The sequence below is a fragment of the Emiliania huxleyi genome, assembly GCF_000372725.1.
Source record: "Emiliania huxleyi CCMP1516 chromosome Unknown EMIHUscaffold_130, whole genome shotgun sequence".
Taxonomy (NCBI): Eukaryota; Haptophyta; order Isochrysidales; family Noelaerhabdaceae; genus Emiliania; species Emiliania huxleyi.
In genome coordinates this window covers 162,721-189,112 of record NW_005201286.1, presented here as the reverse complement: position 1 = coordinate 189,112, position 26,392 = coordinate 162,721, and the positions used below count along the sequence as shown (strand labels likewise).

General features: G+C 67.6%; 7 protein-coding genes across 7 annotated transcripts; 3 read left to right on the top strand and 4 right to left on the bottom strand.

The window, feature by feature from the left end:
- Positions 1-5,194: 5,194 nt before the first annotated feature.
- On the bottom strand, positions 5,195-8,047 carry EMIHUDRAFT_110112 (hypothetical protein; the record flags this gene model as incomplete). The annotated part of the gene is made up of 5 exons (XM_005789003.1): positions 5,195-6,016; positions 6,052-6,453; positions 6,486-7,217; positions 7,766-7,816; positions 7,847-8,047. 5 exons carry the CDS (start codon positions 8,045-8,047, stop codon positions 5,195-5,197), a joined length of 2,208 nt encoding a protein of 735 aa, XP_005789060.1.
- A 691-nt stretch (positions 8,048-8,738) lies between these two features.
- EMIHUDRAFT_110111 (hypothetical protein) lies at positions 8,739-9,544 on the top strand (the record flags this gene model as incomplete). The annotated part of the gene is made up of 2 exons (XM_005789002.1): positions 8,739-9,101; positions 9,185-9,544. 2 exons carry the CDS (start codon positions 8,739-8,741, stop codon positions 9,542-9,544), a joined length of 723 nt encoding a protein of 240 aa, XP_005789059.1.
- A 288-nt stretch (positions 9,545-9,832) lies between these two features.
- Positions 9,833-13,117, bottom strand: EMIHUDRAFT_226138 (hypothetical protein; the record flags this gene model as incomplete). Its single annotated transcript, XM_005789001.1, has 7 exons — positions 9,833-9,958; positions 10,084-10,153; positions 10,622-10,722; positions 10,833-10,904; positions 11,188-11,370; positions 11,565-11,795; positions 11,993-13,117. 7 exons carry the CDS (start codon positions 13,115-13,117, stop codon positions 9,833-9,835), a joined length of 1,908 nt encoding a protein of 635 aa, XP_005789058.1.
- A 281-nt stretch (positions 13,118-13,398) lies between these two features.
- On the top strand, positions 13,399-15,303 carry EMIHUDRAFT_110109 (hypothetical protein; the record flags this gene model as incomplete). Its single annotated transcript, XM_005789000.1, has 1 exon — positions 13,399-15,303. The coding sequence occupies one exon, from the start codon at positions 13,399-13,401 to the stop codon at positions 15,301-15,303; it is 1,905 nt and encodes a 634-aa protein (XP_005789057.1).
- A 2,705-nt stretch (positions 15,304-18,008) lies between these two features.
- On the bottom strand, positions 18,009-19,240 carry EMIHUDRAFT_362355 (hypothetical protein; the record flags this gene model as incomplete). Its single annotated transcript, XM_005788999.1, has 1 exon — positions 18,009-19,240. A coding segment is annotated over exon 1 (1,156 nt), but the record flags the coding sequence as incomplete, so codon positions are not given.
- A 2,417-nt stretch (positions 19,241-21,657) lies between these two features.
- On the bottom strand, positions 21,658-23,211 carry EMIHUDRAFT_440508 (hypothetical protein). Its single transcript, XM_005788998.1, has 3 exons — positions 23,133-23,211; positions 22,663-22,846; positions 21,658-22,537 (listed from the first exon to the last, which is right to left on the bottom strand). The coding sequence occupies exons 2-3, from the start codon at positions 22,822-22,824 to the stop codon at positions 22,049-22,051; spliced, it is 651 nt and encodes a 216-aa protein (XP_005789055.1). The 5' UTR covers positions 22,825-22,846; positions 23,133-23,211; the 3' UTR covers positions 21,658-22,048.
- A 906-nt stretch (positions 23,212-24,117) lies between these two features.
- Positions 24,118-25,604, top strand: EMIHUDRAFT_226132 (hypothetical protein; the record flags this gene model as incomplete). Its single annotated transcript, XM_005788997.1, has 3 exons — positions 24,118-24,271; positions 24,484-25,256; positions 25,485-25,604. 3 exons carry the CDS (start codon positions 24,118-24,120, stop codon positions 25,602-25,604), a joined length of 1,047 nt encoding a protein of 348 aa, XP_005789054.1.
- Positions 25,605-26,392: the final 788 nt, after the last annotated feature.

Genomic DNA, 26,392 nt, shown 5'->3' with positions numbered 1-26,392 from the left:
GAGAAACGGCGGCGGAGGTGGCGGAGACAGTGGCAGTAGAGGTGGCGAGGGTCTAGCCTGAGGGGGAGGGGGTGGGGGAGGGGATGAGGAACGGTGAGGGCGGCTGGGGCGGCCGGGAAGGCAACACAGGCGAGGCGCGGCGCACCTCAAACTCGAGCGAGTAGCGGGAATATCACCCGCTGCTCCGGCAGGAGATTGCTCCCCCGCCGCCCCCTGGGTCACCCCGAGTGACCTCGCAGCCCACGCCGTGAGGCGCTGCTGTCAGGGGGGTTTATCACCGCCGTATCCACCCCACACTGGCCGCCGAGGGGCCCGGCGGGCTGAGGCGCGCGAGGCGGCTTTCGCTCCCGTGGGGCGGCTCTACCCGTCTCAGCACGGCGTCCCGAGGTGTAGCCGTGTACCTGGTGGCAGGGCCATCACTCACACGCCTACTCGCGGCACAAGGGAAGCCGTGACGCGATCGCGAGAGGCGAGATGGGTGATGGCGAGACTGTCGTTTGGCCCGTTTGAGGCTGAAAGGATGACCGCGGACGATGAGGGCGACGATTTATCGCGGCTACTGAGCAGGCAAGGTCCGGACCTACAGGATGGAGGGGCGAGTAGTGAGACTCGGGACCATATCTTCGCGTCGAGAGACGAAAATCCGGATTCTTGGCCGCCAGCGCCGCCGGGCGCCGAACGTCACTTAAGGGAACTGCGCGACGACGACGACATTACTGACCGGGAGCGATCACCACCGCCCTTCTGGTGGTGTTTGCCGGTCGGGGGGGCGTCGGCAGCACCGCCGTTCCGCGCGGATGTTGCAAACGGTGGCTCGGGGCACCTATTTCGGCAGCCCCGGGGCGGGAGCCGAGGAGGGGCAGCCGTTGCGGTGGCGCCATTGCAGCTCGGCGGCGCGTGGGGAGCCGAGCGGCTCCCAGCGATCCCGCGAGAGAAGGGCCCGCATCCGTCACGGATGCCGCGCCCACGCTGCCCGACGCAAGCGCCAGATGGGAGAGGAGGTTGGAGCCCTTCTGCGCTTCGAGGTGCAAGATAACTCTGGCGATATTTAGCGGGAGGAAGCCAGGTGGGGTTTACAGTTCTGCCACGACGTGCGGCCTAGATTTAGCCCACGCGCCTCTGCTCGCAAACACTCCCCCATTGAATTGTCACTGCCCGTGAGTGCGAGATAGGGCTAGCCGCAGGCAGCTAGCCCGTGAGGAGAGCGTCCATAGACACCTCACTTAGACCCCACACACGGTCTCGTCCGTGCCTCGCCGGCCGGAGAGATTGCTGGAGGTAGAGCAAGCCTGCTCTAGCCTCGCATGTCACTTCCTGTCGTCTGTTGTGTCGTTGTGCCCTTGTTTGTTTCTCTTGGCACCGTGGAGTGCTGGGGGGGGCGACAGGGAGGATATGTATGGCCTTGAGTTATGTGTAAGCCGACTCAGGGTGTGTGGCAGCCCGCTGGCTGTGTGTCTTGTGAGCTTGTTTGTGTCTGTGTGTCGCTCGTGCGTGTCGTCATCATCTGTCTAGCGTCCACCCATACCGCGTTGGTGTCCAGTCCGAGCCTGGCTGTTCTTCACCTTTCTACCTACCTACCTAGTTGTAGCCCAATGTGTGGAGTGCGGTTGGCAACCTCACACCCAGGGCCGGGGAGCTGCGAGAAGGCAGAAGCGCACCCAGCGGGCCGGATGATCGGCGGCATCGGGCTAGAGGGAAAAAACCTTCTCCCGCGTCCCGGCGCGATTTTATTCCTCCGGACTCCGCTGGGAGTGCCCAGGGACGACGGCAAGAAACCCATGGGTGAATTTGACAACTACTCTTCGCCCTTTTCTTTCCAGCCATAAAAAAGAAATCTCGCGCGCGCTTTCCGTCAGAGAGGGGGGGGGGGGGCAAAAAGAATTCTTCGTCCTCCTGGCGCTTGCCTTCCCTCTAGGGACTGCGAAGAGAGATAGGAAGAGGCAGACGCCCAAGGCGCAAGGGTGGGCGACGGATAGCGCACCACACACCTCTTCTTAAAATCCCTGTGAGCTGTGTGGTGGCGGCGTGCCGTCCTCCCATCCCGGCATCCCTGCCTTGGGTTGTCCGTGCCGCGCTTTCTTCTTTCTTTGATCTTTCCCTCTCGCCAGGCGGAGCTGGGAGGACATGCCGGCGGCCTGCCGCACGACAAACGGTGTCATCGTGTCGCTCAGATCGCCATCGATAAATAAAGCACTGGATGGACCGCGTCCGCGACGCCTCGCTCATTGGCCTGTCCGAGGGTTTCCGGCAACCCAGAGGGAAACCAGAGGGTCCCCAGCACTTTGCGTTTCCGGAAGTTTCCAGGGAAACCAGAGGGTGTTTGGTGCTCCATTCTGTTTCTCTCGAGTTTCCCTCGGGAAACTCGCGAGTTTCCCTGAGTCTGAGAGCTGGTCTGGGGCAAAATCTGGGGCAAAATTGAGGAAATCGGCACGATACCCAGGTATTTTCCAGGTATACCGGGGTTTTCCAGGTATACCCGCAAAATACCCGGTATTTTGCCGATTTTGGCCCCAAAACAGCCTCAGACACGGCTCAGAGCCCCCCCAAAATGACGAATTCCACGGAGTTTCCCCGGGGTTTCCCGAGGAAACTAGAGGGTGTTGTAGGGAAACGAGCAGGAAACACGGAAAGGAAACCAGGTAGGGTGCGAGAGGAAACCCTCGGACAGGCCAACTCGCTCAGGGCGTGCGCCGTTGCGCCGCACATGCTGCCTTCTCGTGGCGAGTAGCTTGGAGCCCACTGGAGCGCACTTGGAGCGCAACTGGAAGGCACTGCGCCACGAGGCTCTGCCTCCGCTTGATCTGAATTGGGAAAAAAGAAATCGGTCCGCAAAACCCATCGTGCTGGGCTCGCTTGCCGCCGCTAGCCGCCAAGACGTCATGCCCGCCGCGCCCTTCCGCGCCTCCGCCGTGCTCCGCACGCCTCTGCCGTCTGCTGGCAGCGCGCCGGGTGGTGAAGTCCAAAAGAACGTCCTGAAGGCGGCTACGGACGGCCGCGTGGGACCGGTGCGACAGTGGCTGAATGAAGGCGGGAAGGCGGACACTCTCGCTGAGGGACCCTCTGAGGCCGGCAAGATAATTCCATGCACCCTGCTCATCCTCTCCGCGCAGAACGGGCACGTGCAGACTGTCGAGCTCCTCCTGAAGCGTGGCGCAGACATCAACCTGCAGAACAGTCTCGGCACCACAGCGCTCAACGCTGCAGCCAACTGTGGCCGCGAGCGGGTGGTGGACGTGCTGCTGCAGCACGGCGCGGAGATCGGGACGACGCTGACAGCGGCTGCCCAGGGCGGCAAAGAGCGGGTGGTCGACCTGCTGCTGCGGCGTGGCGCGGACATCGACCAGCAAGACGAGAACGGTGGCACCGCGCTGATGCACGCCGCCTACTTCAACCGCCCCGCCGTCGTGCTGCGCTTGCTGCGGGCGGGCGCGGACATGACGTTGCGCGATGCGTACGGCAAGACGGCGCTGCAGTGGGCCAAGGAGAGGGGCCTCGCTGAGTGCGTCGAGGCCTTCAGGACGTACCTCGGGGCGGTGGCGGCGGTCCGGAGCAAGGCGCCGTCGGCCGAGGCAGGCGGCGGAGACGCGGCGGTGGGTGCGAGTGCCGCGGCCTCTGCTTCGAGCGGCGAGGGTGGCAAGGAGGCCGAGCCGACAGAAGAGGTTGTGCAAGCGGCTCAGCGAGGCGACGAGGAGGCGGTGCTGACGTGGCTCGACGGCGACGGGCGGGTCGACGAGAGGTTCGTGTGCGCCTTTTCGGACGGCTCTTTTAGCGGCATGACGCTGCTGATGATCGCGATGGCCTACGGCCGCGAGGGGCTGGCCGAGGCGCTGCTCCAGCGCGGTGCGGATGTCTCGTTGCAGACCAGAGGCGGCAGCACCGCGCTGAGTATCGCCGCCTCGTGCGGCTTCGAGAAGCTGGTCGAGTTGGCGTTGCGGCACGGCGCAGACATGACGTTGCGCGATGAGTACGGCAAGACGGCGCTGCAGTGGGCCAAGGGGGAGGGCCACGCCAAGTGCGTGCGTGCCCTCGAGGAGCATGCGGCAGCGGAGAAGGCGGCGGCGGAGGCAGCGAAGAAGGCTGCGGAGGCGGCGGAGAAGGCTGCGGCGGAGGCGGCGTGGGCCGCGGGAGCGGCGGAGAGGGCGGCGCAGAGGGCGGCAGAGGAGAAGGAGGCGGCGCGGCACGCCGAGGAGCTGCTGGCGGAGGTCGAGGCGGAGAAGCGCGCTAAGGGGAAGAAGGGCAAGAAGAAGAAGAAGCAGGGCGGCGGGGCGGGCGGGGCGGGTTCGTCGCAGGAGCCCGAGGAGGGTGCCGAGGCGCCGTCGGAGGCAGACGCAGCCGAGGCGGCGAAGAAGGCCGAGGAGGCGAGGCTTCTCCTGCTTCTCGAGACGCTCACCGAGGAGAGGATCCGGTTCGGCATCACGCCGGAGAGCCAGGCAGCGGCGTCGGCAGAGGTGGCCGAAGCTGCGCGCTTGGACGCTGCGGCGGACGAGGCGGAGGAGGAGGCGGAGGCGGAGGAGGCGGCCGAGGCGGCGGCCGAGGCGGCGGCCGAGGCGGCGGCCGAGGCGGCGAGCGAGGCGAGCGAGGAGGAGACGGCGGAGGGGCAGGCTGCGGCGGCGCGCGAGGCCGAGGCGGCCGAGGCCGCGCGTTGGAGTGCGGCGGCGGAGGCGGCGGAGGAGGCCGCGGCGGAGGAAGAGGCTGCGTTGGCGGCGGAGGAGGCGGCGATGGAGGCCGCAATCGCCGCCGCCAAGGCGAGGCGCGCGTCGGTGGCGACGGCGAGGGCCAAGGCAGCGGCAGCCAGGATGGCGGCGGAGGCGGCCCAGCGCTCATAGAGAGCTGCTTGGGAGCACACTGCACGCATGGTTCGAACACGGGCGCGCGTTATCTCGCTGTTTCGCAGTTTCGACTGGAGGCTTCCGCAGCCAATCTCGTCAGCGCTGTGTGGAGCTCCGGCGCGGTGGAGCCTTTGGTCGGATTTGGGGCACGGCGATCTTGAGCAGGTTGTGCTGCTGCCAAAGCCGAAGGTCGAGGCGTGGGGGTTGGGACAGTGAGGAAGGGGAAGCCGTGAGTTCAGTACACGAGAGTCGAGACGGTCGTGAAAGAAAGTCTGTCTGTTTTTGGCCTGTGCATTTTCTGCAAATAAAGGTACTTGGCGTGTGCCTGTTGTGAGAGAGAGCTTAAACCCCTAAATGCAAAACGGCTACCGAAACGGGGTGCCCGGAAGGGCGGCCACGATGTCGAACAGGATCTCCCTCACATCCGGGCCCGAGTAGTGCAGGAACTCGAGCTCCTCGTAGCTGACGCCGTCCACGGACATGGCGCGCGCCTTGGGGACAGAGTGGAAGACCTCCCAGAAGGCCTTCCTGTACTCGGCGGAGTTGGTCGCGTAGCGCTTCACGCCGCCTGAGGGGCTCAGGTACCGGCTCGAAGGTGCTGGGAGGCGGCGGCCCGTCTCGTTGAGGATGGAGGGAGCGGAGCGTGTTGCGCGCCAGCGCCTGCTCTTCGGAGAGCGTGCCGTCTGCGTGTCCGTCGTCGAAGAGGCCCGTGTCGGCGATCGGGTTGGTGGAAAAGCGCGCGCGCAGGCCTTTGAGAGGTAGCCGGAGTTGGCGAGGCTGAGGACGACGGCGAGGAGGTGAGCGTCGTGGTCAGGCCCCGCCTTCGCGCTGCGGCCGGCTCCGCCACCCTCCGTCGCCGGCAGGCCCGCCGCCGCCCGCCGCTGCTGCTCCTGTTCTGCTGCGGCGCGTTCCTGCTTCACGCGAGCCCGCCTCGCCTCCTCCGCCTCGGCGGCCTCCTGCTGCATCTCCTCGACCAGCCGCTCCAGGCCACCCTGCATCACCATGCGCACCCGCCCCTTGATCTCCTGCCCCGTGCGTGCCTTGCCGCCCTCTCGTAAATGGTTGAGGGTCACCATCTTGGCGAGGGCGAGAAAAGCGATGCCGAGGGCGCAGTTGCGGTTGGACATGTTGTCTCGCTGGTACTTCATCGCGTGGTAAAGCATGTGGTAGTACTCTCGCCTCGCACACTTCGGCGGTCGGGGCGGAGGCGGACGGTGTTAACCGCGGCGAGGAGTCGGGGATCATCGGCCCAAGGGCGGAGCCACTCGTAGTCGTAGTTGATGCCCGGGCTCGATATGTGGTATCTCGACCCGCGGTCGCGGAAGGCAGCCCGCCGCGCCTCGTCCGCCGCCGCCCTGGCCCTGAGGCGCTCCTCGGCGCTCCGTCCGTCGCTGGCCTCTTTGGCGGCCGCGCGCTGGACCGTCTTAACCCACCTACTGTGGTTGGTCCGGAGCCCGTCCGCCGTCTGCTTCTTGCTCCTGTAGCAGACGGAGTTGTAGTAGTGAGCAGGCGACCCGACCGCGGCCGACTGGTGCAGGTGGCGAAGGAACTCGGAGCGCCCGCCCTCCCACTTCTTGCCCGCGGTGTCGACGCCGTCCCAGCGCGGGTGGTCCTTCTCGATGTGCTGAATCAGGCTATTGCGTCGCAGCCCTCCACCGGGCAGGGAAAGACTCCGGCGTCGTACAGGTCCGACTCCAGCACATCGGAGCCAAGCTGGTGCACCTGCCGCTCCTCGTTCATGTGCTTGCCCATCGCCTTGAAGGACTTGGATTGGTTTGCCAGCCCGAAGCCCCGCGGCCCCTGCAGCCCGCAGCGCGAGCACCGAGCCCCGGGTGTGTCCCTCCGATCTCCGGGAGGGTACGCGCACAGCACCTCGGGGATCTGAGGAACGCCCGGGGCGCCGTCGTTGATGATCTCGCACACGGGCCCCTCGTCGTCGTCCGCCGGGGGCTCCTCGCCGCCGCTGTCCATCGCCGCTTCTGGAGCAGCGGCCGGTGGCGCGTTGGCCGGGGGCGGCGGTGCGTTCCCCTTCGGTCTGAGGTGCCGATTGCCCAGCCCGTCAGCAGCAGCGGCCACCCTGGCGATGGCGACGCAGTGCTTGTCGTGCTGGAGGAAGAGGTGGAGCACGTGTTGTGGCGTCGCCGCCGCCGTCGGCCACGTGATCTGCGCCATGCACCGCTCGTCCGAGTCGAACTTGATGGAGTCGACGATAATCGGGACGCCGAAGAGGTCGGCGACACCCAGTAGAAATCCATCGCATCCCCCCGCGTTGGTTCGGACCCCGTGGATGAAATCGCTGAGGTCGCGCGTATCGTTCATAGGCGCATCCGATGAGAAGCCGGCTCTGTGTACCGACAGCAGCAGCTTCCGCACTGTCGTGGGGTCCCCCTGGCCAGGCGGGGCAAAAGGCTGGCGGGGTTGCCGACTCAGCACTCCTGGCTTCTGGAGGTGGTCGGCCACCGCCCTGCGCAGCCTGTCGCTGGCTCGCTTGGCGTCCCAGGCCTGCGCTGGCGCATGGACAGCAGCCCGTGCGAGATCAGGACGCTCTCTGGTAGCAGTTTGCGGAGCTGCCATGCGCACGCGGCAATCATGCAGTCGCCGGTCGCGTCTAGGTCCGCCGCCCTCCATTGGCAGTCCTCGCAGCCAAGGGGCGGGTTGTGTTTGTCCTCCAGAGCGCGGGCTAGTAGTGGGAAGCTCCGCGAGCAGACCCCGAGCCGCTCGGACGGGCCGACGGTCGCGTAGTGAGCACCGGACGCGGTGAGCAGGGACAGGGCCTCTCTGAGGGCACGGATCGAGTCCATCTCCCAGAGGCGAGCGCCACCCCCCCCCCCTCCCGCTGGCCGCGGCCCGCCCGCGTCGCTGGCGTTGTCGTGCAGAGCCGCGCCTCGGGCCTCGCCACCGTCGCTCTCCGTGGGTCGCAGCCTGCCTTCAAGCACCTGGCGCTCGCCGGCGGCGCCCTCCAGCATGATCGTGTAGTAGTGGGTACCCTAGTACTCGGTCGAATCGTCGGCATGGACCTCAAGCACGACGGCGTCCGCATCCGGGTGTTCACTCGCGTAGACGACATGCTCGTCCTTCTGGAAGCGGGGCTTCTCAGCCCGAGGGCCTGCGGTGGCGCTGTGGTCGCCCGCCGCCGCCACGCCGCTCTCGCCGCCGCCGCCGTCCTCCGCGGCGACGGCGCCGCCACCCGCGGTGTCGACCGCGGTGTCGACGGGCATCTCGTCCTCATCGTCGTCGTGCTTTCGGCGGCGGTCCTCCCGCGCGGAGGGCGGATGGAAAACGGACAACCCAAGGGAGGGATGGGAGGACGGCACGCCGCCACCACACAGGGGTTTTTAAGGAGAGGGGTGTGGTGCGCTAGCCGTCGCCCACCCTTGGGAGTCTGCCTCTTCCTATCTCTCTTCGCAGTCTCTCGCCGCTTCTCGCTGCAACCTTCATGCCACCTCGCGGTCGCCCCCTTCTCGTCGTGCTCTCGCTTGTCGCTTCTTCCTCTGTCGCGTCGCTCTCCTCTGCCTCGTTCTGCGCCGCCGCCGCCGCCTGCCGTTCCCTTGTTCTCTCGGCTTCTTTCGCCTTTCGGCGCCGCAGCTCCGCCTGCGGCGAGGGCGGTCGAGTGCACGGACCTTATTGCCTCGCCGTCCTCGCAGGAGTCGCTTAGGCGGCTCCCGTGGTGTACCTGTGTTAGTGCCAGTGCGCGCCAGTCCCGTGCCTAGTGTCAAAAGAAAGAAAGAAAGAAAACAGACAGCCCAAGGGAGGGATGGGAGGACGGCACGCCGCCACCGTGCCTAGCTGACTTAGCTTCCTAAAATTCTTTTTCCTGCGAGACCGCCAGTCCCGGTGAGTGAGCTCGGAAAATTCCTCTTCGCGCGTTTCAGCCGCATGTGAGCTTCGGGCTTCGCACAGCGTCGCCTCATGAAATCGCTCCATCTCCACGCGGGCCTGCTCTGTGTTCTCGTGCACGCCGCCGCAGCCATGTCGCGGCAGCAGGCGCTGAAGGAGCTGGATCTCCGAGCCGGGTACGACGGCGGGGACCTCAAGCGTGCATATCGCGCCCGCGCCATCGCCACGCATCCGGACAAGGGCGGGTCGCCGGAAGCCTTCCTGCGCGTGTCCGAGGCGTACGAGATCCTGAGCGGGCGAAAGCAGCCGAGCGGCAGCGGCTTTGGCGGTGAACGTGCAGGTGGCGGCCGGGGCGGTGACAGTGGTGGCGGTGCAGCGATGAGCGAGCAGGAGGAGGCGCAGATGCGGGCGCAGGCAGAGGCGGCGATGGCGGAGGTGGGAGCGCCGCGAGCGCGAGCGTGCAAGAGATGGCCGAGAGATGCCCGATTGCACAGGCCTATGACCGCTCGCCCTTACAGGCGCTGCGCCGCGCCGAGGAGATGCTGGGCAAGGTGCTCGACGACTTGTTTGCGGCGGAGGACCCGCTGACTGAGCTCGTCGAGCGGCTCATCGGTCCGGTGGGTATGAACCCGGCGAAGTGGCTGCTCAAGCGCGCACTGAAGGGGCTCGCCGCCGCAGCAAAGCCGCTGCTGCAGCGGGCGATGGAGAACGCCGAGGGCGCGACCATCACGGTCAACGGCAAGCCCATGTCGGGAAAGGAGGCGTCGCAAGCCTTTGCCGAATGGAGGGAGGCGCTGAGGGGGAGCGCCGGCACCGGCCGCAGTGAGGCGCAAGCCGCCGCGAGCGAGGGCAAGCGAGGGCCGAAGCGCGAGCTATGAACTATGTGAATTGAGGCGACAGCGGCGGGGCCCACACCCGCACAGGGCTTCAAACGCCAGTGTGAAGTCACAAGTTACAGCGAGTACACACGCTCACGTACGTACGTTTCTTGTGCATGGGCGCCCAACAAAGTTCAAAACAATACATCATCGACCAAGAATCGCATGCCGAAGCGGGTCCGAAGCGCAGCCCCAACCGCGCACACGTGAGCTTCGCGAGCCCAACGCGCGCGGATGCGGCTGACAAGCAACTCCGCCGCTAATATGCCAACCCGCGGCCCTCCCTCCTCACTGCCGCTTTCGGTAGCGGTCGCGCCGGTCGGCCGCAGACAAGTCCGCCTCGCTCACGCCTCGCTTGGTGCCGGCGGGCTGCAGCGCGACGCTCCACAGCAGCGCCTCCCTCTCCGGCCGGACCTGTTCACAGCGAGTGCGCGCTGTGAACAGCCTCGCCACGCGCCACGCGGCGCCCTTCGCCCGAGGCTCACCGGCGGGTCGGACTCGGCGGCCGTGCCGGCGCCGGCGCCGCCTATCCGCCGCACCGAGGGCGCGTGAAGCGGCACTAGCGGCTCGGACAGGCCGGCGGCAGGTCGGAGGAGGCCCTGCGTCTCCCTGCGGAGAGCGAGCGCGGCGGCCGCCTGGGGCGGGCGAGAGGCGGCGGGGGGGTGAAGCAATCGGCCAATGGGCGGACGCGTCGGCACGGCGAGCGAAGCGGCGGGGCAGCAGGACTGGGGCGGGGGCCTGGGCTTGCATAGCTTTGGTTGGCGCGGTGGCGCTGCCTCGCCTGCAAGTCTGGAGGGAGGCGGAGCTCGCGCGCCATCTGCCGCGCGTACTCCTCCGGCGTCAGGCCGCCGCCGCCTGAGGGAGAGGGCGGGAGGGAGAGAGGGAGAGGACTGGGAGGACGCACAGGGCGGGCGCGGTGCGAGGATGCGGCGGTATGCGGCGGTATGCGGCGGTGTGCGGCGGTGTGCCCTCGTTCACGTGCGCCCGGGGCTCCGCGCGGGTGTGGAGACGCGGGTCGGGCTGCGGCGATCTCCTCCCGCCTCCTGTGGCTCCCTCTAGGATCCGCCTGGCGGCCACAGCAGCCGGTCGCTCAGCTCGAGCCCGCGCCTGTGCGCCTGCCAGCTCACCTCGACCGGGGAGGCATCCGCGGCGGCAGCCTTTGCGGCGGCGCGCGCCGCCTGCTCACGTCCCGGAAGGAGTGAGACGAAGAGACGGGCAGCCGCCCTCGGGGGCGGGGGCGTGTGTGTGTGGCTTCTTGTGGCGGTGCGGCCTTTTCAGCGGCGGCGACCTGGGCGGTGAGTTCAGTGGCGATGGCGGCCGCGAAAGGTGGAGGCAGCGACAGCTCCTCCGCCGCGCGCGCCTATAGTCCGCCCACCCACCGGGGCACTCACCCCTCGGCTCGTTGATGGGAGCAAGACGTTTCCTTCTCCGCCGCAAAGTCGGAGGGCGAGAGCGAGGTGTCGCCGGCCTACGCGGAACATATCGGGGAGCAGAGTCCTAGCACGGGAGGGAGAGGAGGAGCACACGCACACGCGGGGCAGGCACGGGCGCACGGGTTGTGTGGTGCGGTCTCAGGCAAGGCGTCGCCGCAGGCTTGAACGCGTCACCGCATCCAGATGCCGGCATCTAGATTCCGCATCTACGGGGCCGGCGGCATTCCAGAGCAGCTCGTCCTCAAACACAGCCTCCGGGTGGGGCGGCGAGAGGGCGGCGCCGTCGACGCGCAGCCGCACCGCCACCAGCCTCTCAGCGCCGAGCAGCGGCGGAGGAGGCAGCCTCTCCTCGAGAGGGAGGCCGAGCGAATTGTGCGCGGGCGTGCAGCTCGCCTGGGCGGTGGGAGTCGGGCGAGACGGGTCCCTGCTCCGCATCTCGCCCCCAGAGATGAAGTTGCGCGTACTTCCCGGTGTGCGTGTGGCCTCTCGTCCGTGCTAGCAGGCGAGTCCTCTCGGGCGGCTGCATTTCTCGCCTGTGCAGCCTTGATGGCCGCCTGAGCCGCCGTGTGCGCTTCTGCAGCGCGCACGTGGCGCTCTTGCGCCGCGATCACGGCGGGCGACGATTGCGCTGGATCACTCACTGGCGGAGGCGCCGCGCTGTTCGCTGGAAGCCTCGCTATCAAGCTGGAGCGCGCGACGCCGTCCGGGTCGGGGGCGAGGGCGGCAGGAATGCGCAGCGGGAGCGAGGGTAGTGTCGCGGTCTGCTGGGACGCCACGTCCAGGTTGTACATGGCAGCGGAGACGCCGTAGGAGCTGAACTGCGGCGGCGGCGGGGTGGGCGCCGAGCGCTGCGTGCGTCGCGAGGACATCAGGGTGTAGAACCCGAGGCTCCACACTGGCCACCAAGCACCCGAATGCGCCGTCAGAAAAAGAATTACGGCTCGCGCGAAAAAGAATTATTTTTGCCCTTTTGCTTCGTTGTGAAGTAGTTTCTTTTTTTCGCCTACCCGCCGACCGCATTCCTGCCAAAGAAGCGGCGCAGGGCCGGCACGACCTTCGCGGCGGTGGGCGCGGCGAGTCGCGCCTCCTTCTCCGTGTCAAAGTCGAGCAGGAAGAGGTTGAGCGCCTTTGCGAGCGGCAGGAAGGCGGAGAGCAGGTCGAAGAGCGCCTCGTTGGTGCGCGTCCAGAGGAAGCTGATGTGGTTGGGCAGCAGGGCGTCGCCCTCGCGAAAGAGGAGGACGCCGCGGCGGGGCAGGCTCGGGCCAGCGTAGGCCAGGTCGGCGCTCTCAAAGGTCGAGAAGGGCGGCGCCTTGTTCACGGCCGCCAGGGTGAGCGAGTCCGCGGGCGACGTCTCCGAGAAGCGGTTGCAGCCGTCGCCCTCCGACGCGCAGAGGAAGAGCGGATCGCTGACGCGCGCCTCGAGCGCGCGGCCGAGAGGGCACGCGAGACACGCGCGGCCGAGTGCGAACTCGCCCGGCTGGGAGAGCGCCGTGCCGCTCCCCGCCGAGTGGCCCCAAATGCCCCAGCGCCGCGGCTCGTCGCCTAGAGCCGCCTGCGTCGCGGCGACGATGGCCTCGCGCGTCACGCCCTCCCGCGCCTCGTACGACGCGGCGAGCGACTCGGGCAGCTCCGGCGCCGCGACGACAAACCCGTCGCTCGCCAGCGCCTCGCAAGCGTGCGCCATGTCGAACGGCGAGCCGAGAAAGCCGTGCGCGAAGAGGAGCGCGTCGCCGGCGCGCGCCTGGGACGCGCAAGCCGCGCCGCGCCAGGGAGGCACTCCCGCCGGAGCGAGCGAGTAGGTCCTCGACGGCAGCCAAGATAGCCAACCGACGCGGAGCTTGGAGGCGATCCGGCCAATGTCAACCGTGTAGCCGTACTCCTCCGTCGGCACCCACGCGCCGCCACCGCCGGTCGGCCGCCTCGAATCCTGGCACCACACCGCGACTGGGATGCTCACGCCTTCGACGTCGACGCTCCCGCGCACGCAGCGAACGACGTCCTCCGCCTCTGCCGCGTGCTCCGCACGCGGTGTGCGGCCGCGAGGCTCGCCGCGAGGCCTCACGGGCCGCTGCGCCCAGAGACCAGCGGAGAGCGGGAGGGACGCGAGGAGGAGGCTGGCGCGGCGGCTGGCGCCGCTCATGCCGGCGGCTGATTTTTTTTCTCGAAAACCAAAGCCGACCAATTTTTCCGACCCGCCGCTTTCCTCCCGCGGGGATTGGCGGAGCTCGGCGGCTTGATCTCACATGAAAAATACGTAAGAGACACTGAAAAAACGCCGGTTTCCGGGAGGATTCCCTCGCCATACCCCCTCAGGCGCCGCTCTCAGACGTGCCGCTCCAGCGCGCATACCCCTCAGCGCGGTCGACCTCTTCGCCACCCTCCTTGGATCGCCGCCTGACTTTCCAGCGGGCCCGTCGAAGAATGCGCTCGGCCTTCCTCGTCGTCGCGCTGCTCGCACGCGCGGCCGCCCTCCGGCTCGTGTACGTGCATGGTGTCAGTCCAGAGGGCCCGGCTCACCCGCGCCTCGCAAAGGTCCGCGAGGCCGTTCATGGCGTGGAGGTGGTCGCGCCCGACATCACCGGCGGCGGCGACTCCTACGAGCAGTGCACCATCAGTGCCGCTCTGCGTGTGCTCCACTCCTGCTGCGAGGCCGAGGAGGGTCCCGTCTCGATTTGCGCCAGCTCCTTTGGCGCATTCGTTGCGCTGCTCTTCGCGGCCAGGCATCCGGAGAAAGTGAGCCGACTCTTCCTGCTCGGGCCCGCGCTCGACATGAAGGCCAACCTGCCTCTCTTTGTCGACGAGGACGGGATGGCGGCGTGGCGCGAGGAGGGCGTTCGCGAGATGGGCCCCGGCGTTCGGGTGGGGTGGCCGTGGGCGCAGGAGATCCTGGACCTCGCTGCGGGCGACTGCCCTCCGCAGCCGCTCTGCCCGATCACCCTCGTCATGCCTGAGTCGGACGTGCCGCGCGCCAAGGGCTTCCTCGACGCCACGCCCGCGGCGGCCGCGCCACGCCGCGTCCTCGCGACTCAAGGCTGGAAGCCGTACCAGGCCGACGCGGGGATCGAGGCGGTGCTTCCGCACCTGACGGCGTGGGCCGAGGCGTGCGCCGAAGGGAGCGCCCTCGGCCTCAGCGAGAGCGGCGCAGGCTACACGGTCGACGTGCTCCCGGCGGCAGACGGCGCAGTCTCGGCGGCAGCCGCAGCCGCAGCGGCCGCGTCACCAGAGCGCGAGTCTGTCCGCCGGCTGCAGATCCGGCCGGAGGACGTCGACGGCTTCCACAAGTCGTGGCGGTCGCACTTCCCCCCGAGCCACGAGATCCACAGCTACAATGCGAGGGAGGACCCGGCCGGCGCCGCGCGCGCCGTCGCCGCGTCGTTTGCGCACGCTACAAAGTGGCTGCCGAGCGACGTCGTGTCGGAGCTGCTCGACTTCCCCTTCAGCGCCGACGCGCCCGCGGCCCTACTCCTCTCCGGGCTGCCGGTCGATGAGGCGCCGCCCGACACTCCGATCGTCTCGGCGGTCCACGGCATCGGCACGGAGCTCGCACAGCCGCGCGTGCCGGTGGCCGAGTCGTGGACTCTCGGCCTCGCGCGGCTGCTCGGCCACCCCTTTGTGCCTCCCTTCTTCGACAAGGGCCACCGCGGCGGCCTCGTCCGCGACATGGTTCCCGTGCCCGGCGTCGAGAACTTGTGCGGCCTGCTCGGGCTGCATAGGGACTTCCCGGCGAGCGTCTTCGCTCCCTTCCCCGAGCCGGAGACCTTCCTGCTGGTCGCTGTGCGCGGGGACCCGTCGCACGTCGCGCGGACGGTGGTGGTTGACTCCGAGAAGCTGATCGCGAGCCTCTCCGCCGCCGACGTGGCGCTGCTCTCGAAGCACGAGATGCAGGCGCAGGTGGTGCTGCCCAACGGCACGGCAGTCGACCAGGGCGCGCCCTTCCTGCCGATCGCACCGCGGGAGGGCCGCGCCGCCGCCGCGACGCTCTTTGTGCCCGACGCCGGCGCGCACGGCGAGGGCGCCGTCGGTCGGATGGTCAGTCCGGAGGGCGGCGCGGAGGTGGAGGCGGCGTGGGAGCGCATGATGGCGGTCGGGCTCGAGGTTGCCGATTACGTCGACCTCCAGGCGGGCGATTGCCTCATCCTCAACAACGTGCGCTGCTGCCACGGCCGGACGGCGTTCGAGCCGAAGCTCGACGGCAACGATCGCTGGCTCGTCAAGAGCTACGTGACGAGCGACTTATGGAAGCGGCCCGCGACTGGCAAGTACGGCGCGGAGGCGTATCCAAACATGGTGACGCGGGCGGTGGAGCGAGTGAGCAACGTCGACTGAGATGGATCAATCTCTTTTGATCCTGTCCCCCGCTGCCGCTCCACCGGCTCCAAGTCCCTGTGCGCTGCGGAGAGACGAGAGTTACGTACGCCTCCGTAAGGACTAAGGAGCTGAGATTGCAGATTGCGACGCGGGGTGAATTTTGTATTGCCGTGTACTAGCCGCACGCAGGCTGTACAGCTGCATGTTGCAACATGCTCCACAACGCGTCAGAGAGCGTAAATTGACACATACCATACATCCATACTCAGCAGATGCCCTGCCCGTCTCATCGTCGCGCCTCCACGCGCAAATCGCAGCTCCCATGATCCCAAGGTACGGCACCGGGCGACGGTACGGCCAGGCGCGTGCCATCAGGCAGCTGCTGCGCGACCCGTCCCTCCCTCCTCCGCTCAGCCAGCGCCTCGCGGGACGCCAGCAGTTGCGCCGCCAGCGCGGCCGCGCCGTGGCAGCCGAGCGCCATCCGGGCGAGTGGCGCGCCCAGGCACTTCTCCATGTCGTCGACCGCCTGGGCAGACCGCAGCAGCGGCGCGAGCGTCTCGGCGCGCAACCGCCGGTCCGCAGCGAGGCGCCGAATGAAGTCAGGACCGGCTCCATAAGGCAGCGATGGGCAGTCATAGTGTTCGATCCTGCGCGCGACCACCGCCGAGGCGAGCTCCTGCAGCGTCGGCACCGCTCGCGCGTCGCTCTGGGGCGCGCTCTGCATGCAGTGTCGGCGCGGCCAGAGTTCTGGGTTCGGACTTTTTGCGGGGTTTGGTCGGAAAGCGCAGGGAATCGCCGCTCCCTCTACTGCCGCCGAGCCCGCAGCGCCATGAGGTAGGAGCACGCGCCCGTGTCGCAGAGAGAGCTGCTGCAGCTGCTCCACGCTCCACTCGCCGACACCCTTCTGGTCGCGGAGGGCCTCAATGTCGCCGAGTTCGGGATGTACTACAAGTCCCCCGAGATTGCGCCGCTGGCGCAGCCGGCCAACCCGCGAGCAGGAGCGGATTGATATTACCCACCAGATCACTACAACACCCCAGGACAGGGCTGGTGGGCTCGGCTCAAAGTCGAGCGTGAGGATGACCTCTCGGTCGCAGCCTCACGCGCAGCCCGTCAGCGCACCTGTAGCAAGGCGTCCAGGATGAGATTACGGGCTGCGCGCTGCATCTCGCCTGTGCTGCTGCAATGGGTTTGGGGGGCAACGGGCGCAAGAGGTACAGGCAGCGGTGTGGCGGGTGGTGGCATGCACCCTCGCACGATTCATCTGCCCCGGAGCATGCCCGTTCGCGTGTTGCCGTCGCGTACTCGACAGACAATGACGATCGGCCGTCGATCCCGAGGCACGAGGGTCGTCGGTTGAGCTAGGGAGCCTGGCGATGGACGCCACCGCGACCCCTCGTGGCATCTCTCTCGCCGTCGGCGAGCTGGGGGCGTGTTGCCGTCGCGTACATGAGTGACGCAGCTCTGGGACGTACGAGCTCACCGGGGGAAGTGACCAGTTGCAGGGGCAACCGGACCACCGCGACCTTCGACAGGGAGGGCCACGCCTCCCCGAGCCTGGAGAGGAGCCGGCGGAAGGGGGGGGCGAGCCAGGGACTATAGAGAGGCCGCGGATGCGGGCGCGACTCGTCGACCAGGGAGAGCCGGCCCGACCTCCCTGGGCGGAGAGGCGACGCGACCCTTTGCCACCGCCTTTGCCCGGGGAGTCGGGCGCGGGATCGCCGGAGGCGGAGTCAACGGGATCAGGCAGAAAAGACGAGACGGCGGTGGGGCCGCGGCCGAAGAATCATAAGAGGGGAAGGCGGGCTCCGCAGCTGCTGCCCGACCAGCGGAAAGCGAGCCGGGGGGAGGACCGGGAGGATAGGAGAGCCCCAGAGGCCTGAGGGGTGACGTCTAGTTGGGATGTACGTCGTGTGCGTGTCTGGTGTCCATTATATAGCTCCGAGTAGAGGGGGCGCTCCGCAGCTTAGGGGAAACCCAAAGCGCAGACCAACCCTCGGAGAACCGTGTTTACTTTATGGCCCTTTTCCTGCGAACGCGCACCCCCGGGGCTAGGGCTCTCTTGCCCGCAACCCGATGCCATTCATCCGGCCCGCTGGGTGCGCTTCTTAGAGCTCCCCGGCCCTGGACGTGCGGTTGATGACTGCACTCCAAGTGCTCCAAGTACGACCGTTGAAGAAAGCTGGGCGGCTCCTGCCAAGAGGGGGGGTAAAGCCGTATCCGAGCAATGATTCAGTGTGCCTCTGTCTGATACACTTGCTTTTTAGCTTTCACGTCTCTCAGAGTCTCTGTACCGTACGTACACATGCGCGTAAAGACAGACGGCAATCATACGAGAGAGATGAAAGAGCAAGAACACGTCGTGGTGGGAGCTCCCACCACGTACAAAGGAGTCTCGTAGTACGTAGAATGTCGCCAGTGAGGAGCATCCGCTCTTCACTACGACTACTCGTGGTCCGTGGACTCCGTCTCGGAGTCGTCCGTCACCTCGGTCCAGCGCTTGCGCCCCTCCTTGTCGAGAAGCATCTGTCCGAGGCTGGATGTGCCGAGCCCGTCCGCCTCCACCTCCGCTGAGCTCTCCAATTCGATGGATGACAGCCACTCGATTTCCTCGCCCTCCCCGCCAGCCTCGCCCTCCTCTCCCGCCTCGCCCTCCGCCTCGGCCCCCGCCTCGCCCTCCTTCTTCGACCGCTTGGAGCGCGGCGAGGCGGGGGCCGCGTCATCCTCCGCGTCGACGTCCACCGAGCGCTTGCGGAGCTCAGCGTCGCGCTCCTCGCGCGACTTGCTGCCCGTGATCTCCACTTCTGGTGACGCTGGCCCCGACACTGGCCCCGACACTGGTGACGCTGGCCCCGACACTGGTGACGCTGGCTCCGGCAGCTGCAGCGGCTCGCTGGACGGCGAATGAGCACCCCAGCCGTGGATGTTCCGCACGCTGACCTTGGCGCGGTAGGTCACCCCCTCGGACAGCCCCTTGACGAGTGCAGACTCGACGCCTGCCCGGAAGGCCCGTCCAAGCGGCTTGAGAGTCGAAGCCGCGGCGTCCACAGTCTGCCACGCGCCGCCGTCGCTGACATAAACCGCCACAAAGTCAAGCGCTGGATCGCCCGGCCTGACTGGTGGCGGCGAGAAGTGCACGCGTAGGCTCGTCGAGTCGACCGCCTCGAGAAGCGGTGCAGCAGGGGCGATCGGCCTGAGTGCCGCCGCGCCGAGGGTAAGCGGCTCGCTGACAGGCGAGTAGGCACCCCAGCCGCAGGCATTCTTCGCACTGACCTTAGCGCGGTAGCTCAGACCCTCCACCAGCCCCTTGACGAGAGCAACCCGCGAATCTGCCCGGTGGGCCGTGCCAGAGCCATCCGCAGGTGTGAGAGTTGACGACGTGGCGTCCACAGAATGCCACGCTCCATTGCCGGCCTTGACATGAACGGTCACGATGCCATGTGCCGATGCGTCCGGCCGGACTGGAGGCAGCGTGAAGTGCACTCGCAGGCTCGTCTTGTTAACCGCCTCGAGAAGTGGAGCGGCGGGAGCAGACGGAGCAAGGGAGGCCAGCGTCAGCGACTTGCTGGCGGGCGAGTCGGGGCCCCAGCCAGACTCGTGGTCTCCGAGGCGGACTCGAGCGACGTACGTGGCCTTCGGGTCGACGCCCTTGACCACGCAGCTCGTCGTTTTGAGCGGCAGCGGCAGAGCGTCCGGCTCGTCCAGCTTTCCTGACCGTGCGTCGACCCGCAGCCACCGCGATGAGCCCTCGGGTCGCAGGCTAACGGCGGCAAAACTCTGTGGCTCGGCGACGCCTTGCGGCACCGCCCACGCCACACGGATCGAGTCCTCGCCGGCGGCCTCCAGCGTCGGCGCGACCGCAGCCGGAGGAGGAGCCATGGCCAGCACCCTCGAGTACGATCTGGCAGCAGCCCTTTTTTAGCGCAGGCCCCCTGCAGCGGCCGGTGAGCCGGTGAGCCAAAAGGGCGGGGGTGGAAGAAATCTAGCGGGTTTACTTGCGTCTGTTCACAGCTCACGAGAGTAGAAGAAATCAAGCACCGGGAGGAAGAAAACAAGGGCCGACACGCAGACCGGAAACAGCCAAGGGGGGGAGGGGGCTAGTCCTGGTATCTAAATCCGTCCCTCCCTGGCATGTGTGTGTGAGAGAGATCTTCTTCCCCTCTTGGCATGCATGTGTAGGTGCGCTCGCGGCCGGGGTCGATCGATCGATGGAGGTAGCGCCGCGTACGTAGTGCGACGCGTTTGTGAGTCTCCCTCCGGCCGGCCGGCGTGGTGCGTCGATCGATCGAGTCTCGCCCTGCACATCTGATTCCACGCACCTCTCCCCGCTGTACGTCGCGTGCCAGAAGGGCCACCTCGAGATCGCCCGGCTGCTTGTCAATGCTTGCGCGGCGGTCGACCAGGCCAAGGGGGACGGCTGGACGCCGCTGTCCATCGCGTGCTGGAACGGCCGCCTCGAGTGCGCCCAGCTGCTCCTCGAGGCCGGCACGGCGGTCAGCCAAGCCAACGTCAACGGCGCCACGCCGCTGTACCGTGTACGTGGCGTGTTACAAGGGCCACCTCGAGATCGCCATGCTGCTTGTCGCTGCCAGCGCGGCGGTCAACCAAGCCAAGCAGAGTGGCTTCACGCCGCTGCTCATCGCGTGCCAGGAAGGCCACCTCGAGTGCGTCCGGCTGCTCCTCGAGGCCAGCGCGGCGGTCGACCAAGAGCCAGGAACGACGGCACCACGCCGCTGTATATGGCGTGCCAGAAGGGCCACCTCGAGATCGCGCGGCTGCTCCTCGAGGCTAGCGCAGCGGTCGACCAAGCCGAGGACGGCGGTTTCACGCCGCTGTCCGCCGCATGCCAGGAGGGCCACCTCGAGATCTCCCGGCTGATCCTCGAGGCCGGCGCGGCGGTCGACCACGCCACAGGCCGCGGCTTCACGCCGCTGTACATCGCGTGCGAGGAGGGCCGCCTCGAGTGCGTCCGGCTACTCCTCGAGGCCGGCGCGGCGGTCAACCAAGCCAAGGACGACGGCGCCACGCCGCTGTACGTCGCGTGTTACAAGGGCCACCTCGAGATCGCCATGCTGCTTGTCGCTGCCAGCGCGGCGGTCAACCAAGCAGACACTGCGGACGGCTTCACGCCGCTGTTCATGGCGTGCCAGAAGGGACACCTCGAGATCGCCCGGCTGCTTCTCGAGGCCGGCGCGGCGGTCGACCACGCCACAGGCCGTGGCGCCACGCCGCTGTACGTCGCGTGCCAGGAGGGCCACGTCGACATCGTCCGGCTGCTTGTCGGAGCCAGCGCGGCGGTCGACCAGGCCGAGGAGGACGGCTTCACGCCGCTGCACATTGCGTGCTACCATGGCCACCCCGCCGTCGTGCTCTGCCTGCTGCGGGCGGGCGCTGACACAGCGGCGCGCACCTCGGCCGGGCGTACGGCGCTGCAGTGGGCCAAGGAGAACGGCCACACCGAGTGCGTGTGCGCCCTTGAGGCGGCGGCGAGGGAGGCGAAGAGAGCGGAGATTGAGGCGAGGGTGGAGAGGGCAGTGGCCGAGAGGGCGGCGGCCGAGAGGGTGGAGGCCGAGAGGGCCGCCGAGGAGGCTGCGGCGGCGCGGGAGGCAGATGCGGTGCGGCACGCAGAGGAGCTGCTGGCGGAGGAGGTGGCGGAGAAGCGCGCCAAGGAGAGCAAGAAGGGCAAGAAGAAGGGCAAGAAGAAGGGCGGCGGGGGCGGTGCTGGGCCGTCGCAAGAGCCCAAGGCGGCGGCGGAGGAGGCGGAGCTGCGCTCGAGGAGAGCGCGAGGCTGGAGGAGGCAGGGGAGGCGGGCGGCGGAGGCGCAAGGGCCGTCCTCGGCTGCAGAGGCGCCGGCTCCGAGGGAGGAGGAGCCGCCGGCCGACTTCATCTGCCCGATCACGACCGAGCTCATGAGTGACCCGGTGATGGCGGCGGACGGGCATTCGTACGAGCGGTCGGCGATCGAGCGCTGGCTCGCGACCAAGTCGACGAGCCCGATGACGGGCGAGGCGCCGGATGGTCCGGGAGTGGCAGCAGGCGCGGGCTTGATCGCGCTCGGCTGGGCAGGGCCTTGGGGGTCGTGGCCAGCGCCACACAGTTTCGAACAGTGTATTGTCTACTGTGTATGGACCCAGAGGACCACTCGACAGATGAGACATCCCCTCACGCGTGTGTGCGTTGCGCGGTACCGTTCCACACGGTGTCTGCCGGGTGTGTGCTCTCTGCAACGGCCCAACGCCCAACGGGCTACACGGCTTTCCGTAGGTGGGCGCGCTATACAGAGGGCGCTCTGCCCCCTCGGGAGGGCCCGCCTCGGCCCTCGTCCCCCGGGTCCCCCCGCCCTCCCCGGGTGTGTAAAACGCACAAAACGGTATGTGAGCTTACCAGCTTTTCCCGAGATCGTCTAGACAGAGACACCTAAATATACGAGCGAGTGAGTAGCGACGTGCGAAACACACAGAGTGAGAGATTCCTAATAGGCACATGGTATGAGGGGCCGCGGTTGCGCGGGCGGCCTGATAAGCGAGAGAGCGCTCGAGAGAGCGGGACACTGCGTGCACGGGGCGCGCGAGGGTTCGGACACTGATCTCCAGCCACCTCTCAACAGAGGCGCATACGGGAGCGTGGCGACAGAGACAAGACACGGGGAGGGCGGTGGGTGGGAGAGGAAGGGGGCGCATGATACAGGTGTGGTCGCCCCGGCGCGCAAGCATGCAGCGGAAACCGAGCGGAGGCGAAGGCGCTCGAAGGGAAGCGCGCCCCCTTAGCTGGAGGGTTTGCCACCCTTGCTGTAGAAGAGGGACGAGAGCCCCTCCAGCGCCTCGACGTCGGTCGGCGCGCTCTGCAGCGGCGGCGCCCCCTCCCCCTCCGCCTCGGCCTCGATCTCGAGCGTCGAGAGCTGCGCGAGCAGGCGGTGGCACGGCGCCCGCGGGTGCCTCATCAGCGGGTTGTTGTGCAGCATCGCACGCGCCGCGCCGCGCAGCGCTCGGGCGCCGCTGCGGGACTCGAGGAGCCGCGCGAGGCACCGCGTCGCCTCTCTCCGCCCTCCGCCTCCGCCCTCCACGCTGCTGCTGCCGGCGCCCGGATGCGCCTGCATCCCAAACAGCGGCGCGCTGCCCGGAGGTGGCGTCTCCTCACCCCGCGGGCCGCTGCCGCCGAGCTCGCTCCCTGCCCCCTCGCCCGCCGCCCCCTCGCCTCCCAACCCCCCCTCCTGCTCTCGCTTGAGCCGCTGCCGCCGGTTCTGAAACCATACCTGCGCGGCGGCGGCAGGAGCTGGGCGGCGCTTCGAAAGGGAGCCCTCGCGCTGGCGCGCTGATGGAAGAGGAGAGGGGAGGGCGACAGGGAGAGGGAGGGAGGGGCGTCGGGCGCGAGCCGCGCCTGTATCTGCCGCTGGTTCACCTTAAGCGCCTCGGCCAGCTGCAGCCTCACCGGCCGCGCCGGAAAATTGTCTGCCTGAAAGATCGTCTCGAGGAGAGCGCGGCCCTCCGCGTCGGGCGTCCAGCGGCCCTTGGAGATGCCCGGCATGGCCACCGGCGCCATCGCGCCGCTCGCTCCCCGGTGCTGCCTGGGACGGGCGGGGAACAGTGGCGATGATGTGTCGCGCACAAAGTGAAGTGGCGGGCCGGCGCAGTCTCGCGGGGGCGCCGGACGTGGGGTGTGGAGGGCCATCGCTAGCAGGTGGTGGCCGAGTGCGCGGCCCCGGGCTGAAGTGATCCGGGAGACGTTCGAGCGGTGGTGTGGCGCGCGACACGGCGCGGCGAGGAGTGCGGCGGCAGGGTGGGGCGAGCGAGCGGTCCGAGGCGGCAGGGCGTGTGTCGGCGGGACCGCGCGAGAGGGGTCGGCTCGCACCGCCGGAACTCGACACTCTCGCAGCGCCTGCCCAAAAAAGTCCTTGCGGGCACCTTCCAACTCCCGCGCGCCGCGTCGCTTTCGCCGAGGGGGGTCGCGGGGGTTCCGTCGTCATCTGTGGTGACGGTGCCCGGGGTCATACATGAGAGAGGGGCCCCTCTCCCGCTTCTCCCAGTAAGCTAAAAGGACGTACATTGATGACAGCCGCGCGCGCGCGAGCGCCGTGCACGCGTGTGTGATGTAGCGCTCTCGATTGTCCCTTTGAAGAGATTTTAGAAAACCAACTTTGTCCGCGGCATGTTTGGTATTGCTAAAAATCTCTCTCGGCACCAGGTGTATATTATTTTTGCTTGGCCGGACATCATGATGGGGTAGGTAGGGTAGGGTCTGGGCCCTCCCGTCGGGTTTTTCCCTCTCTCACGCCGGAATTTTCACAGCAGAAAAAGAATTTTTCCGCCCAAATCACGATGTCAACCCTCCCCAAGTCGTTGATCTTTGTAGGGCTTGAGAGTTGCCATGTCACAGGAAGGACTGTGGTTGCAGGATAGTACCACCAGCCATCACTTTAGTTGGTATAGTACCCCACCTTCACCCACCCCGTGATTTCTTTTTTAGTTTCCCATAAGTAAGGTAGGTAGGTAGGTAGGTAGGTAGGGGCAGGGCAGGGGCCGGTCAGGTTTTTGCAGAATTTCATCATGATGTCCGGCCAAGCAAAAATAAACGCCACCTGTCGGCACGTGAATTTTCCCGTTTCGCCACACACGATGCTCGGGGGGGGGCGGCGGCAGTAGAGGCCGAGGGACCATACCCCCCCACCCCTGTCGAGGGCTACTCTTGGGCGGTCAGGACCATACCCCCCCCCCCCCCCACCCTTTGGGCCGCGATCGGACCATACCATACCCCGCAAAAGTTGGAACCCAGCTTGCTGTAGCTTGTGGTGCGAAACTGCGTCGTCGGCCGTCGCGCCAGACTTCCCTCCACACGATGCGCCCGCCTCCCCGTGGCGAGCCGTTCACCGACTTTGACGAGCTCGCCGAGGAGCTCGCTGCGCAGTTCAACGGCGACGCCACAGCGCTCCCGGACGAGGCCAAGAGCGAGTGGTCCGAGGCCGAGCTGCAAATGTTCTTTGCGAGTGGCGGTCCGCGCTCCACCCCATGCCGCCTCTCCCGCCACGCCTCTCTCCACCGAAGCGCGCCGTCCATTTGCACCGCACGTATAGACAGAACGTCACGCTCGGGTCCGTGGCGCTTGTCTCGTCGCAAGCCCATATCGCGCAGAGCACACGTCTCGCGCGCTTTCGCAAGCCCATATCGCGCAGAGCACACGTCTCGCGCGCTTGTCTCGTCGCAGGCCAGATCACGCCGCCGCCCAACCCGAAGCTGCGCGCGGCGGCGCGCGAGCTGGAGGCCAAGCATGACCTGCGCAGCCCGGCGCAGATCGAAGCGGACGCCGCGCTCGAGCTCGCGCGAGAGGCGGCGCAAAAGGCGCCGTGGTGGGAGAAGGTGACCGAGCTCGACCGGCAAAAGGCGGGCGTGTACCGCGACGCGGCGCTCGCGCGCGGCATCCCCGACCGGCCGCACGGCCTCATCCCCGCCGACGACCCCCACTTCCGCCAGCTGCACAAGGCCAAGCACATCCTGCCCTTCGAGAAGCACATCCTCTTCTGGGAGAGCAGCCAACCGCACATCAAGGGCGGCGCCGACGGCGAGAGCCGCAGCGTCGCGCTGCACGCGGACGAGGGCTACACGCACGGCGACTCGGCCTGCGCCGGCCGCGGGCTCGACCTGCGCTACTTTTGGGACTCGTCGACGCTCAAGGTGGTCGCGGCGGTCGCGTACTCCCAAAAGGCGGTCGGCGGCTGGTCGGCGGTGGAGGATGAGACGTCGACGCGGTGGCGCTCGACGCTGGTGCACGGCGGGCTGCTCGAGGCGGTGCTGGACGAGCTGACGGCGGAGGTGATGAAGATCAACATCGCGCCCGACATGGTGACGAGCGAGATGACGGTCCGCTTCAAGAAGCCGTCCTCGCCCGGCGTGGTCTACAAGGCGGAGGCGGCCATCGTCGACGTCTCGCCGCCGCTCGTCACCGTCTCTGGCAGGATCCTCACCCAAGGCGACGAGGAGGTGATCACCTGCACCGCAAAGTGCGCGATGCTCGACAGGCTCCCCTCGCGCCCCATCGGAGGCTTCGGCGGCGACGAGCGCCTCGAGCTGTCGCCGGCCGAGTGCCTGGAGGGTTCGTGCAGCCTGCAGGCGCGCGCGGCGGCCGGTGGCGGCGGCGGCGGCGGCAACGGAGCAGGCGGCGGCGGAGGCGGCGTCGAGGAGACTTTAAAGCAGATCCAGGCGCTGCAGGCGTCGCTCGTGGCCCAGCTGCAGGGCGAGTACTTTTGCGACGACGTCGAGCCGCCGCCGGGGGCGCTCGGGTGGGAGGCGGGCCGCTTGCGCGAATATTTCGAAGCCGGCGGCGCCTAACGAGATTCATTGCGCGCGGGGGCTTGGGCGGCGGGTGTTCTTTTGTATTTAAGCCGGTGTGCGGTCACGAGGCGGAGGGTTGCCCCGCTTTGCGCCACACCACTCTGTGTATAGTATGTGTGCGGTGGAGCACCTGTGGAGCACGTCGAGATAAATTAAGAAAGAAACAAAGGCTAGTCCAATTCACTCTCTGACCCGCTAATCTCTTGTGTCTTGAAAACGCGTCCAACGGAGCTCCGTGTTGCTCCCAGCGCTCTCCCCGCTCCCCCGCGCTTCCTGCGGCCATGGCCGATGATACTAGTATGGGAGGTCATCTGGCTACCGCGAGAGCGACCAACACGTCGACATCCTTCGTCCGATGATGGTGCCTCAAAGTCAGCCGTCGGAGGCTAGGGTCGAGCCGGCAGAGTAGGCGTGACATGTGGTTCCACCACCCCTCGTAGGCTTTGCCTCTGCTCGCCACCGTTCCCAGGCTGCCTAATGGGATGGAAAGGAAGGCTGGACGAGCGTATAGAAGCGTGATCGACCTCGTCGTGGCAACTTGCACGGCAGCGCTGGCAGGCGCGATGAGCGTCGTGCCACCTGACCCGAGACGGGTCGCAGGCGTCGTACCGAGCGCGTCGAGACCGTGTCCTGATGCGCTCTGCACGGGTGAGTCACGTCGGCGTCAAAGGAGCGACGTGCGACCTGTCAGAGCTTGATCTCCGATCTTTCGGCGTCGAGTCGTCTCCGGCGGCGACACTATTGTACCTCCCCAGGACGCGCAGAGGCAGCTGCGACCCCGCCGA